At 51.5% G+C, this 14,598-nt stretch overlaps 1 protein-coding gene across 4 annotated transcripts in view; it reads right to left on the bottom strand.

The window, feature by feature from the left end:
* The window catches only part of FBXL19 (F-box and leucine rich repeat protein 19), a 31,682-nt gene extending 20,656 nt beyond the window's left edge, over positions 1 to 11,026 (bottom strand). For 3 of the 4 annotated variants that reach the window (XR_006413939.1, XM_044422573.1, XM_044422575.1), the window contains exons 1-6: positions 10,620 to 11,026; positions 10,395 to 10,445; positions 4,944 to 5,148; positions 3,676 to 3,819; positions 3,492 to 3,578; positions 1,686 to 1,901 (exon numbers count right to left, since the gene is read on the bottom strand). Coding sequence is in view for 3 of the 4 variants with exons in the window: in XM_044422573.1 (XP_044278508.1) it covers positions 1,686 to 1,901; positions 3,492 to 3,578; positions 3,676 to 3,819; positions 4,944 to 5,117 (621 nt within the window). In the remaining variant the exon portion in view is untranslated. Of the gene's footprint in view, positions 1 to 1,685; positions 1,902 to 3,491; positions 3,579 to 3,675; positions 3,820 to 4,943; positions 5,149 to 9,280; positions 9,555 to 10,394; positions 10,446 to 10,619 lie in introns of those variants that run through there. The other variant, XM_044422574.1, reaches the window with a different exon arrangement.
* Positions 11,027 to 14,598: the final 3,572 nt, after the last annotated feature.

Raw genomic sequence — 14,598 nt, 5'->3', positions numbered from 1 at the left:
CATTTGGCTGGGGAAGGCTGGACTCATGAGCTAGGTGAAGAATGTTAAAATACCTGATGCTCAAAGATTCCACTGTCAGCTATAGCAAGGGGAGAGGGAATAATTATACTCAAGTACAGACTATGGCCTACCCTGGAGAAGTCTCCATTTGGGCTTTACCCCTATACTAGGGTTGGGGCTGTGCACCAGGGCAGGGTTAGGGTTACAAAAACGAGGTGTCCTGGCATGCTATTGATGGTTGGAATGTGTTCAGAACGGGCAGAAATGATGAGCTGTGCAGAAAAAGCTACTCAAGGACTGCTTTTTCAAAATTGCCCTCTTTTCAATGGAACTTGACCCCTATATTAGGGCTAGCGGAGTGCACCAGGATAGAATTAGGCCAGTGGTGGCGAACCTATGGCACACGTGCTGCAGCGGGCACGCAGAGCTGTCTCTGCTGACTCGTGAGCCAAGTCGCCCCAGCAGCTGAGCATCGGATAAGAACATGCATAGGGGCAATGGGCATGCTCGGAAAAGAGTAGCGGCGCCAGGGGATGATGTCATGAGTCGCGACACATTAGCCCTGACTTGTCCGAGCTTTCGCATATATATATTTGCTTGGACTGGCTGTGAGTTGTTTTTTCTAAACTAAAACCTCAGTTTTCAGGTTTGATTGCAGTGTTGGCCCTTTGCGATAAATAAGTGGGTTTTGGCTTGCAGTTTGTGCACTTGGTCTCTAAAAGGGTCGCCATCGCTTTTGATGATTCTAGATGATTCAGCCTGCAGCTGCCTGCTGAATGGGCTAACCCTCAAGAACGATGCAGGTCATACTTCAAAACACCCGGAAAGCCCCGGGTTGCCTTAGTCTGCCGCAGCAGCTGATAAGAGGAGGTGCGCAGGGTGGATCAAGTACACCGAGAGAGGTTCTCCTCCTCCTCTTGTGACGCTTGAACTTAGAGTCACCTGACAAAGGCGGTCAGCAGGATGTTCCAGACAGAAAACAGGTCATCTAAGTCAAGGAGCTCACTGTGCCAAGAGGAGGCCCGAGGGCCTCTGCTGCCTCCAAAGGGTTGATCAGACACATTTGGGTGAACTCCGACTCTGGCATCAGTGACAGCCTATCCCTGAGTATCTCAGGCACTTGGGGGAAGAGAGGAGGGGGGCTGTTATTCTCTCGCTTTGCTTCTGCACTTACCAGGCCTATTTGGCTGAGCAACCTGCGAGAAAAGAACCTGGGCAAACATGGCCTTTACCGCCACCCAGCAGGGCTTTTTGATGGGGACGAGGCAGAGGGCGACAGCAGCCTTCCCCCGTTTGGTGCTCTCCACGTAGTTGGGACAGAACTCCTATCACCCCAACAGTTAGCAGCAGTGGCTGGGGCTGATGGGATGCTAGGCTGCCTTTCAGGGCAGCTGCTCTCCCAAGGCAGCAGGCTGCCATATATGTGAGTAATAAAATACAGAAGACAAAGCCAGTCAGAGCAGCAAAAACTCCCTGAGACAACAAGCAGCAGCAGCAGCAGCAGCAGCATACAGAAGCTACAGCACAAGTGCAGCTGTAACTCGGTCTGATTAAACACGTGCAGCTGAAGATGACCTTGGGTGAGGGGAGGAGGGAGCGAGGGAGGAGGGAGGGCCGGCCTTGGGGCCTTGGTGCTGATCTCGCCTGGGAAGCGGCACCTTTGGAAGCAAGCCAGAGGCTCCCACCTTTTTCTTGGGCCCCGTGTCTGGAGGCGGCAGCTCCTTCTCCTTCTTGCGCTTGTGGGCTCCAGCCTGAACCTGGCTCTCTTCAGCAGATGGCGGGGGCAGAGGGGGAGCTGGCGCCAGTTTCTTCTTGTTCTGCGCAGGCTCGTCTGTCAGCTTCCACCGGACCCCGTCCTCGCCGTTGTCCGAGCGCCGCTTCCCCATGCCATCACCTGAGTCCTGCAAGCACGAGGAGGGGAGGGAGGCAGGTACAAATTAGCAGGCAACTGCGGCTTGCAGGGCAGACGTTTGCATGTGGGGGGTGCTACCTACCCCTCACAGCTGTAGAAATACGTGGCAGAGGATTTTAAGGCATGGGAAATCACTACGGGGGGCCAAAAGAGGGTCCTGCTGGATCCCCTCCTTGCAAAGCCAAATCAAGAGCTCCGACTAGGATGGAGGGACAGGGCGGCCGGCACGGGGGCACGGTGCGGCCACAAAAAAGGCACTGCAGTTTCTCTTTGGAAAACTGTGAGAGATGAAACTTGGCATTTCGCTCAGGTGCAGAATGCTTAGGGCATCATTTTTCCAGATGGCAGATGAGCCAGATGAAGACTTCTCAGGAGCGCCAGGGTGGGACTACAGAGACAACACAGGACCCCAAGCCTGTATTCTTCCTCACAGAGCCCATCTGGTAGGACTTACAGGAGGGGACTGGCGGGGGCTACAGAACCCTTTCCACCACCAAATCTCTCCAGACAATAAGGTTTCGCTGCCCCGCTCCCCAGATGGTCTATGAGCAATCCCACTCCAGCCAGGCTCTGGAAGCAGCAGCGGCCAACGTCATCAGAGGCTCCTTTCCCCATCACATTGCCTTCTGAGACCGTGATCAGCTGGGATGTGGGCAGGGCCTCTTCTGCATGGGCACCAGGGTTCCAGGGGCCTCCTTCCTAGAAAGGGCTGTTGGCTCCCTCCCTTCCATGTAAAAGACCCTTTGAATTACACATCTGCTGAGGTCTCTTTTGATTGCTTTCTGCTGTCGACTACAGCCCAATTACTTTTATGCTGCTCTTAGTTTAATTGTTGGGGGGAGCTTGGGAGTGGTTGTTACTACAGCTTAACTTCTTTTTATGTCCTGCTGTACATAATTTTTTCCTAGGCCTGAAAACCAAAACAACCCCCCCCCAAAAAAAACCAGTTTTGCAAATGCAGACTTAACATCAGCTGGGAAGAGAACTGGTTGCCACAAGAGTGACCATTCTCAGAGGAGAGCTGACATGGATGAACGGAGTTAAGCAACTCTGCCCTTCCCACTCGTGCTCACTGCCCCTTGCTCATCAGGCTGAGGACTGCACACTGGCCAGAGTAACAAGCAGCTCGGCTGTCCTTGAAAACAGTGGCAAAACAGCACCAGCTATTTCGGTCTTTGTTTTGTCCCTGCACAACAGCTCTGAGTTGGAGCCATTTACTAGAGCAAGGAGAATGCAGGATTTCAGCAAGTACCCTCAAGGGGCTGCAGTCATCATTAAATACCCTGGCATTAGAGTTTTGTGGGGCCTCGAGGGGAGGAAAAAAACACAGAAATAGGGCACCTTTCCTGGGTGTGGGAAAAAAATTAATCAAAGCACTAACCCACACAACTGAAATTCTATACAGTCCAGCAAACACACGTCTGGCCCTCCGGCACGTCTCTGCTCCGTCCCCATCCCTGCCGGCAGGCACGGATGGTCTCCCTGGCCATCGCAGCTCCTTCAGCCCACATCCACCTGGACTGGCGGCGTCTTCAAGCCACCCCCTAGCTCACCGCCCTGCAGTTCCCCTTTTACGTACTTTCATTGATTTGCCTTCTCTCTTACACTTGGGACATTCCCAGCAGTTTGGAATTTCGTTGTTGATGACCCCTTCGGCAATCCCCATCTGCACAGAAAGAAAGGGCAGGAGCAGGTTAAGTCCAAGAGGCCGCGATGGCCAGTAGCTCGCCTCTCTTCCTTTCTCCCTCCTTCTGCCCCTTCACCTTTAAGCAGCCTGGATGCACAATCTCATTGCAGATGGTACACTCCATGAGCGACAGGTTGAACTTCTCCTCTTCACCCTCCACCGTGTCTTCTTTCCCGGCCTCCCCACACACCAGGCACACGGCTGTGTGAGGTAGAACTGGCTGCAATGAGACAGGGTCAGGAAGTGAGTGGCAGAGATAAAGGATACGGTGGGGGGGAGTCTGCCCAAGCCAAAATCCAGCTAGGAGGTGCCATGGGGATCCCGACTGCAGCTGTCTTTGGGGTAGCCTAGTCTGAAAATGAGCCACGTGTACCATTTTGCTCTGGGCTTTAACCTGAGTGGGCGATCAAGGGCATAAAGACTTGGAAAGGTGAGACAGGCTATTTTATAAACATGTAAAAAGAAGCAACGGGATAAGGAGACCTTTGCAGCCTTCTACAGTATCGGTGGAGTGTGTGTGGAACAGCTGGTGCGGGAGGCCTGCGGGATATCTAGATTGCATAAAATGGTCGCGGGGCACTTGCTTCCTAGGCTATGCCATTCCAGGGTGAAGGAGTGGAGGGCAACATGTCTGAATGTTCACCTGTGTGAGCTAAAGAAATAAATCCCTGCACGCTGAAAGTCAGCATGTGTGAGCACTAAGGCTAAAGCAGTTCTTGAAACATGAGGTTTTCCAAGGGAGGGAGTTTCTTCACAGTTTCCATTGTGCTCTGATTTTCTTCTGGCTTTAGCTGAAACTCTCAACAGATTCAAAATGTTCCGAAAAAGTCTGTGGTACAGCGCTAGCTGCACATCAGGGGGCAGGTCGAGGGCAGCAGTGCAGGTGAACAAGCTCCCACATTAAGCAAGCAAAGAAATCCCAAATGTGGAAAGCTGGCACACTAATTAAAAACCTCTCACCCAGATATGCTTGTTTTCCACATGCAGGGTCTTCTGCCTATGGCTTGATTTGGAATCCCACCTGCGCCCAGAAATTAAAATGCCCAGAGGCAGGTACAGCACAAAATCTGCTACATGCTTGAATTATATGAGTGGCACAGGCAAAGCCAGAAGAAAGGGGCCTGTGAAAATAAAAGGAGCTGAACGCTGAAGGTGCTTGCCAGCCAAAGGATGCTGATGCTGCCAATGTACGGCTGGAAGCCACAGCGACTTCCCACTGCAGCAGGACAAACCCGCCTCCCTGTCACCTGGGTTTGCCACCCTGGGAATGAAAGAGCCACACGGTCGGTCACACACCCACCCCGTCCACCACGCTGCCCCGGCTCCCCCCGCCTGCCCACTCACCGCAGTGCACTGCCTCTGGAGGCACGACTGCTTCATGCGCCCAGGTCCCCCAAACTTCTTCATGTCCTTGCAGAAGTGGCACTCCCCACACTCTGACCGCAGGCAAGCTTTACACTTCCGGCACCGCGTCCGCCGCCGGCGAGCTCCAGCCCCCGCCCCTTTGCTGGACGACATTGGCTACGTCCCGCTTCAGCTACTCTCTGGGCTGCAGAGAGAGAAAGAAAATGAGGCAGAATGGGCGCGCTGGCAGGGACTCGCTGGGGCAGGATGATGGAGCGGAACAACATACCCGTCCACGAGGGCGCGGGAAGGACCTGAAAGGCAACGCAAACCAACCAAGACTCTGCGCATGAGAGAAAACCCTTCAGCGCATGCTGCACCTGAACTGGCATGCGGATGGCGAGGAGTGCAAGAGTATCCGATCGCCAGCGAGGACCACATGTCTGCAAGAATCACCAAACTTGGGGATCAGGAAAATGTATAGTCACACTTGATGCTGGAATGAATCATTTGTTAAGGAATATGGTGCTAGTTTGTTGTTTTTTCAATCATTGATTTAAAATGAATAGCTCACTCCTACACAAAAGACGGGAAGTGATAAAATTAGCACACTGATCAAACCGAATTAACTCCAGTGAGAGCGCGAGCTGAGGCTAAGTGACGCTTGGGTGATCTACTGGATCTGACTCCTGGGTGCCACGGCCAGCTGGAGTGTGTGCGATGGTGGGGCCAGTGCCTGGGGCTGGTTGAGCCTGAAAGAGTCCATCAATGGGCCACCCCCATGGAGGAGGGAGCTATGAGAAGGCCAACCGATAGCCAGGAGTCATCCCCACGCAAGACAGGCTGGGGCACGTCACATGACCCCTGCCCGCTTTAAGAACTTTCTGGCTGGGCTTGGTTCTTTGACCTGAGCAACTGAGAAGCTCAGCCAAAAGCCACATCACCTCCTCCCACTTCACCCACAACAGGCCATTCTAGGTACCACTATGCACATGCAAAGGGTTTTTCTTCTGTTAGGAGGAAAATGCTCAGGCAGATGACTGGGAACTCCTAACATGCTCTGATGGCCCCAGTGAAGAACATGAAACTCCTGTATTGGGAACAGGGCTTCAGGAAGAAGCATGGAAGAAGATGTCCAAGCAGAAATGACCATCCCTTAGGCATAAACTGCTCGACTGAAGCAGGAAAAGTCTGGTTCTTTCTTGTCCCCAGTGCCACAGAAATTAACTTTAGAAAAAATACCTCTAATTGCACACCCCTGCATTTAAAAATCATGTACAAATAAGGAAGCACGCTAGCATGCAAAACTACTATTTCAAACAGAGCAAGACCGCTTCCACTGAACGTAACTGCACCATGCAGGGCACAAATACAAGCAAAAAACAAAAGTCAACTCATTGTGGGTGTATAAAATGCCATTCCCTGGCACTGGAGAGTTTTAGATCAACTGCTACCGACAGGCCACCTAAAGTCCAATCACACGGGTGCCAAAATGATTCCCAGTCCAGATGCCACACTCCAGCATGCCTGAAGCGGGGCTGGCACTGGTGTTTCCTGAGCATCAGCTCTTCATCCCGTGTAGCAAGCTGCAGTTGCGTTGAGAGGAGACACAACACCGGCCCATCTAAGCCCAGTGCAGATGGCATGAACTGGCAGCAGCAGCTCTCCAGGGTTTGGGCAGGAATTTTCCTTGCCTGCCTGGGGATACCGGGGATTGACGCTAGTGCCTTCTGCAAACAAAACGGACTCCTCCACCAAACTACAGGCCTGCTGTTCCAGGCTGCTTGTATCCCAGCTCGCATTGATAAAAACAGGCAGTGCGTTGGATTATTTAATCCTTTCTCTGGTTTACCAGCCCCAGAGGCAGGGCGTGTTCACTCAGCAGGACCAACAGCCAGGAAGGAAGTTACAGACTGGGGGGTTCCAGGTAACCTAGCCTCCAGAAGGCACGAGGTGCAGCCATCTTGGTGGAGCTATGCAGGTCTGGGTCTAAAGCAGCACCTTGAGTTCCACCACAGGAAAAAGACAAGGGATAATATACTAAATAACATGAGCAAAAAAAGGAGCCCATCCTAAGAGAAGTTTCTCTAGTTTGCCTCGACTTCCCTGCAAGGCTCTGTCACACATCCCTGCCTCCAACACACTCTAACTGTAACATATGATGCAGGTTCTCCCAACCTAGAGTTTCACTGAAGCAGACATAAGAAAACAAGCAGACTGTCCTAAAGGCACAGTAAGAAGGGGAAGTAACAGGAGGATGACACAGAAATCTTAGTTAAAGGAAACATCTTTAAATAAATAGATCAGCTCTGCACTAACTGTTAATAGAAGCCAAGGCCATGGTGTACTCTCTGGCATGGCCTAGATTAGCCTTCCTGAGGTTTGGACTGCAACACCCAGAATTCCCAGTCAATGGCCCTGCTGGATGGGAATTCTGGGAGTTGCAGTCCAAATGCCTCTGAAGGCCACCAGGTTGTGGGAGGCTGGTTGAGATGCAGATAAGCAGATCCGTCCTAGGAAAAACTGCCAGCAAGGCTTTAGAATTCAACATCAGATTTTAAAAGGAAGGGAGAAAGACAACACCAGACATGCACTAAATTAAAACTGAGTTAAACTCCTAGGTACCAATATGTATTTTCTTCTTGTTTTTGGAGTTTTACAGCCCTTTCTAAGGTTGCCTGCCAAGCTGATGACTTAGAAGTGAAGAGGGTACAAAATGGGTATGAAACAGACACATGTTCCAGAATGACTGGCAGGGAGAGCAGCTCTGGAGTTCCATCTTCATGAGTAGGAAATACAACTGTAAGGCACAAGGAGTTGACTGTTGATAGGGGAAAGTGAGAGAGACCACAAGCAGAGTTTGGGGAAGTTGGAAGATGGGGAAGGAACATAATCACAGTGACCAAAGAGAAAGACGGTGCACTTGAGAAAACACCATGGAGTCCGCTTATTTAGGAAATAGAGAAGGATAATACAGGAACATTCTCAAAGGGGCTTTTCTGAAGCACGGAGGCATTGAATGAGGTGCAGACAGTAGAAGAGGAAGATGCTGCCCGAGGCGACTCAGAGGGATTTAATGTGAGAAAGTGAAAGGTAGAGCCAAGAGGGAAAAGGCTGTAAGTGCTCTATCAGGATCAACACCAAATGCCACACAGGACACTCTTATTAACTTAAGCAGCTGCGACAACAGATACACAACACAGTAACACAACCCGAAGGCAACAGGTTCCTGCTCCAAGGTGATTGCAATCTAAGAACCAAACTAAGAGTGCAATCCTATGCTTTAGACAGAAAAAAAAATCCTACAATTCCCAGCATGCTCCAGCTGAGCATGCTACTGAATGCTAGGCATTGTGGGACTTTTTGCTGTCTAACCATGCGCAGGACTGCACCTGAAGATCCCCTGTTGTCTCCTCCACCATCAGTACCGAATTCTGTCAAACTAGATCTCACCCTACACGTGTGCCAAAAGAACGCAGCTACAGAACCATCTCTCCATTACATAATGTCCAGCAGAACTTACCTTGCGTCATGTGGTCACCACATCCTGCCAAGGGGCAGCCAGTGATGTAGAAGAGGGGGCAGGGAAATGCTGTGATGTCGGGACACAGGTTATTTCTTCCAGACTTTATGGAATAAGGTGGGGAGCAGGCAGAGAGCAGCAGCACAGCTGTTGTTCTGGGTGGGTAACATTAGATTTGGCCCCGTCTTTCAAAAGGGAGGGAGATGCAAGGGCTCGAAGGGACTGATGGAAATACCCATATGGGTGGGAGTGGTTCATGGCAGCTGGGGGAGCACTTTACATGTTAAATAAAACTGCCAAGGGGGAAAGAAGAGCAAAGAAAGCAGCAGCACTACATAGGCATGTTCTTAAAGTGGGGACCCTTCATCTAGAAGAGAATGGTCCCTGTCTACAATGAGCTTACAGTTCATAGCAGGGCTAAGAAAACAGTTCCAGTTCCCTAAGAATGTGGGGCAGGGAAAGGACTCAGGAATGCCTATAACTACCTCTTTAAAAAAAAAATCTGATGTGGGGTACTTTAAGGGGCTGAGCCAGGGCAGAGCGATGGGAAAGGAGGATGGAGGAAGGCATGTGTGCCTTGGATTCTGAGGACACCGGTGAAGGCAAATATCTAACTTGATCTTGCTGTATAACCTGCCTCCGCTGCAAACACACAAAATTGGGGCCCCACCCAACACATACAGGAACAGCACAGATTAAATGTTTTGTCACCTTCTGCTAAGCCCCCACCCCCCCGCCTTTTCCCAAGCATGCAAGATCAGACAGAATGCCATCAGGCAAGACAACCATAGCTATAGTAACTTGGCACCAATACCTCATCACGCCCCAGCACAGCTTCAAAGTGGACAGGCCCGGTCCTGGAGACGAATCCCACACTCGGCAGCCTGGCCTTCCATGATGCCGGTTGCTGGATCCCCCCTCAATTCCCTCCGCCAACGGCAACCTGCTTGACACATCTCTTTTGCTCTCCCACCCCTTTAAAAGCCTTTAAGTCCAGGCAGCTTCTGGGGGTGAGCCACCGCCAGCAGATCCCTTTGGATCCCACCGCTCCTTGAGGAACAGAACCGGAGCCATCCTGTATCCAGGGCCCCCTGAAATCGGCTGACACGGCCCCTCCCCTCTCTTCCCTTCGTCCCCACCCCCCCACCCTGGGGTTAAAACATGAGAAACACACAGAGGCAAGACCGTTTTACAGCCACTAATTCCTTCCCCTGGAAATCGTAGAGGAGAAACTTTGGTTCCACACTTGCCCCCACAACACACACCAAAGCCACTGTCTCTCTCCCCCACTCTCCCTGCCCATCAGCTTCAGTCCATCAGAGAGGACCCCCTCACCCCTAAAATCCACCTGGCAAAATGATACATGCTGATATTTGTCTGCCTGTTTTCCTTTCAGGAATAACAACAGAGAAACCCTGCACACCAGCCCAAGGTGACAGGACATAAGGTGGAAAGAAAAGAATACCCAAGAAAACAAAACAACAAAGGAAATAGAAAGGAAAGGGAAAAGCGAAGAAAACACAATGGTATACCTTTCATTGTGGGGAGAGGCGGGGGGCAGCAGAAGCTCTCAGATCCCACCCCCAACAGATACGTTAGTGCAATCCGTGTGAACGGACAGCCCTCCCGCTTCTCCGCATCTGAGTTGTTGTGATGTTTTCACATGCTGTGTGCGTTCACACGATCCCTAACTCCATCCACCTATTTTTGGGGGGTGAGGGTTGTTTTCAAAGTGATGATGGCCCTTCTCAAACCACAGGGCATGAGGGGCTGGAGGAGAAGAGCGAATTATTTTTGAATGGGAAGGCTGGAGGTGGGGGAAGGGAGAAAGAGTTTGCTTCTGGAAAAGGAGACAAGGGTTTCATTCCTCGAAAAACATGATTTTGCAAAGCCAAGAGAAAGAGGGGTGGGGTAGGAGGCAGACTTACCTTTGGGGAGCGCATCCAGGTACCAAAGATTCTTCCTCATCCATCAGCAGCCTCCAAAAAAAGAAAAGATGCTATATGTCTTACAATCACTGCACACACACACACACACATCTCACAGGCGGGCACCAGCAAAAGGTGCCTGAGAATGGGAGGAGATTGGAACTGGGGGGCACCCCCCCTTAAAATCCATGAAGGGTTTGGAGGAAGGAGAGATGGGTTACTCACCTGCTGTGTGGCCATGGGGTGGATGGCGATTCTAATGCTGGATTTGTTGTCATGGTGGGGAGTGGGGGTGGGTGGGAGAAGAGATCCAGCCAGTTGCTGAAGGATTTGTGTATGCGTGCGTCTCTCTCAGTCCCCCCCACAAAAATGAGGGGGGAGGAGAAGAGGATGAGGGGCGGGACGATCTCCCCAAAGAGGCTATTACAGATTCATAGCAGCGGTTCCTCCACACCTCACCCCCTCTCCTGTTCTACCCTCCACTCTTTCCTTCCTTGCCCTTGGAAGAAAACAAGGGGATGATGTGTGAGGAGGGGTCCCACCCACCCCCTGTCCACAGTACATTAAATAAATTTTAATAAGGAGTCTGCTGTACCTACTCAGGGACCCCTAATTTTGGAAGGAGTCTTGGCATTGCCTACGCGCGGTGCAACCTCCAGCCCCCCCCCAGTCCTTGCCTCCTCCTGACTCCTCCCCCACTGCTGCCCACCACTGAGATTTTCCTCAGTTGCCCGAACACCCACCCTCCCCTTTTCAAATGCAGGCAGACCACTCCCCTCTCTAAGCCCACTCCCCAACTCTTTGGGCTCGCTGGAGATGGAGGCGGAGAGGGGACGCTTTTCCCCTTCTTTGCTTGTTACTCCAACTCCACCACCAGTCACTTTGGAACAGAAGTGTGTGCGTGGGGCGCGGGGGGGGAGGAATCAAAAGGGGCGAGGTGAACCTTGTCCCCTGAATAATATTTTATTAGCCTTCCCTGTAAATTAGAGGCACATCTCTGGACTTAACTCTTCCTCCCCCAAGTGAAGAAGGCCCAGCCCCTTCCTCAGCAAGCTCTCCACCTTCCCTCCCGGCCAAAGCAATGTTAACCTTGCTAAACCCTCGCTTCGTCGCCGGGGTGGGGTCTCCAAGTCTTCGCCCCGGCTAGCCCCCCTCTCCTACAATCCAGGGGGGCTGGTGCCCCCTTCCACTCCTTTCCTCAAGGGGGCTCTGCGCTGCCCAGCTGTTCCTCCCGCCACATAGGGGAGGGTTTCAAGCCCACCCACTCCCCTCCAAATTTGCCAAGCGAGGAGTGGGCTTCCACCCCCTCCACAGCTCCTCACGGGGGAGAGAGCTAGGCCCCACGTTGCTGGCGGAGCCCCCTCCTCCGGTCTGTCTCATTCTCCCCTCTTCCTCCTTCCCTCTCACATTCACTCGCTCGCTCACTTACACATACTGATACACACACCTCACTCACATCGATATACACATACACACAAAACCATCATGGCGGCCCCAGGAAGCCCCAAAGGGAACACTCTCCTCTCGCGTCCTGATGGGAGGGGTAGTTTTTCCCACCACCCCTGATACATCCGGCTCTATGGGCACCGTGGGAAAGTTTGGACTACAAGAGGAATGGCTGCAGCCGCGGCCGCGCAGCGTGATGTGGGAATTGTAGTTCTCTTTCCCCGGCTCAACGCCTTGGGTCCGTTGGTCGCCATGGCTTTAAAGAGGTGTTTGGACTACAGCTAGGATGGCAGGCGGTTGCCGAAGCCCCACTGCATCATGGGAAAGGTAGTTTTACTCACCCAGCGGCGGGACCTGCCGGTTCTCACTCTCAAAAAGAGGATGTTTGGAGTTCATGAGAGTCGCCCGCTGAGCATCATGGGAATGTAGTTCTATACGCAAGGCCCGTGCCGGGTCGCTTCCCCATTGGCTTCAAGGGCCGCAAAGAGAATGCTTGGACTACAATTAATATGGCTGGCGAGGAGGGGGCGGGGATAAGTCGAACGGCATTGTGGGAGTCGGTGTTCTGTGTCTCAAAGCTGGCTGAGCTCATTCTTGGGATTTAAATCAATCACGTTCATTTGCAACTTTCCATGTGCATGCATGGTCTGCAAGGCGAACCACGATGCACAGCCGCGTGGGGGGGGGTTTGCCCTGAGGTGGAGTACTTCTGAGCCTGTGCATAGTCCCCTCCAAAAGCAACAATCCTTTTTTGTTCTCTTAAACAGAGAAAGAAAGGTTTTTGGAGAATTTCTGCAATTAAAATGGGTTTAAAACTTCTGTTTTGTCATCCACTTGTTGAACTGCATCTTGCCCCTAGATAAAAATGCAGCACTTAAAACACAATGCAACACAATATAAAGGAGAGATAAGCCCTATACAGATGCACTGGGCCCTTCTCTCAATGGACTGTGTGTGTTTCCTCTCCATCCCTTTCTCCTCATGGTCAGGATCCCGATTATGTGGGGATATAGAACTGAATGTCTCACAGTGATGACAGCCAATGCCCAAACTCCTAGGACAAGTCCTACCATTAGGTGGGGTGAGGCAGCAGAGTTCAGGGGCAGGAAGCAGCCAACCCTGGCATGCTAGCCTGCTGCCCAGCCCTCAGCTGCACTGGCAGACAGTGCCCTGTTGCCAGCACTTGTGTCAGATCCAGTTCAGCTGTTTTCTCATTCTTCTCAGGCAGCAAAAATGTCAACGGCCAGCTGCACAAATTCAAAACGGCTTGTTTCAGCAGGTTCATCCATGATTCAGGGATGGGCAATTTGTGGCCCTCCAAAAGGTTTGGGCTACAACTCCCAGAAAACTTTAGCCAACATGGCCAGTGCTGAGGGATCATACAGTGAATAATCTGGAAGGTGACTCGCTGCCTACCTTTGATGTTGATGCTGAAAGGTGCAGAGGGAAAGACAGGACACCATAGGACCCATAGCACCATGGGACCTGTAGTCAAGTGGAAGTCTCTCAGCATCACCTTCAGGGGCCAAAACACAAATGGGTTTCCCACCTCACACTTAAAACAGACTGAGAAAGATAAAGCAGTCGGTTAACAGGGTCACTCTCCTGAGAGAGGTCATCTATCAGGCAGTCAAAGGATTTGGGTGCCAAAACCCAGTTTGGAACCAGATTGAAGTAGATCCAGATAATCTGTTTCATCCAAGAATGCCTGGAACTCACAGCAAGTGCCCACAGAGCCCTTGCTGAAGAGCCAAATCTTGGTGGTTACCTGATAGTTACTATAGCCCTTGAAGGCAAGGGGTAAGAGGGTCTCTTCAGAATCATCCTCACAATTGCCTCCTCCTTCAAGGATAATGAAGCAGCTCCTTTTCCTAATGAGGCTGTTTGCAAGAACAGGAACAAGTACAAGTGCACAAGAGAAATGCTTCTGCAGTGGATTCCCCGCATTGGCAGGGGTTGGACTAGATGACCTTTGAGATCCCTGCTAACTCCGATTCTAGGACTCCAATGACTGTCACTCAAATGTTAGAGGGTTTTTCATTACACTGCGTAAGCACGGTGTGTTATGCCCACATGCGTTGAACCACATGGAATTTAACTCAGTTATATATAGCTAATCCCCACCTCCGAAACACATTCCTGCGCCTGGTAAACAGGTGTCTCTTCTTAATTTTGTAAAGCCTCATCACAATGACGTTGCATTTCTCAGTGATGCTCAAAATATCAGACACAAATGACAGAAGCGCATGCTGCTCTCGAGTGCTCCCAGGTGGTGCATGCAAATAAATGAGGACCATTCGATAAATGGTGCGGCTCTTTGGAAAGAGCCTACCATTCTGCACAGGACTGTAAAAAAAGGGGGGGTGGTTCCTGTCTGTTCTCATCAACTTTCCATTCTTTGCACCAAGGGGACCAACAGGCAGAGCAGAGGGTCTGGCTGACTATCTTAATTTCCAGCAGCGCAACTGATACAGGGGCAGCCTGGAGCACTGTGGGAAATTTACATGGCCGCTCACTATCTGCTGCCCTGGTCAGGTCACCCTGGCAGGAGACCCTGTTAATGTAGGGAGGGACGCTGCTTCAGTGGTATAGAGTCAGCAGTGATGCTCCTTACCGAGGTATCTCATGACAGAGATGCCCAAAATCTGCATGCAGATAGCACTGTGGATGGAGAGGTCTACCCTGCCACCCCCAGGTGTTTCGGACTATAACTCCCAGATAATGGTCATGTTTTCTGGGCTGATGGAGTTCTGGGCTG

This window comes from Varanus komodoensis, unplaced genomic scaffold, assembly GCF_004798865.1.
Source record: "Varanus komodoensis strain SLA01 unplaced genomic scaffold, ASM479886v1 scaffold130, whole genome shotgun sequence".
NCBI classification, from domain to species: Eukaryota; Metazoa; Chordata; class Lepidosauria; order Squamata; family Varanidae; genus Varanus; species Varanus komodoensis.
This window is presented reverse-complemented; position numbering and strand designations above follow the sequence as displayed.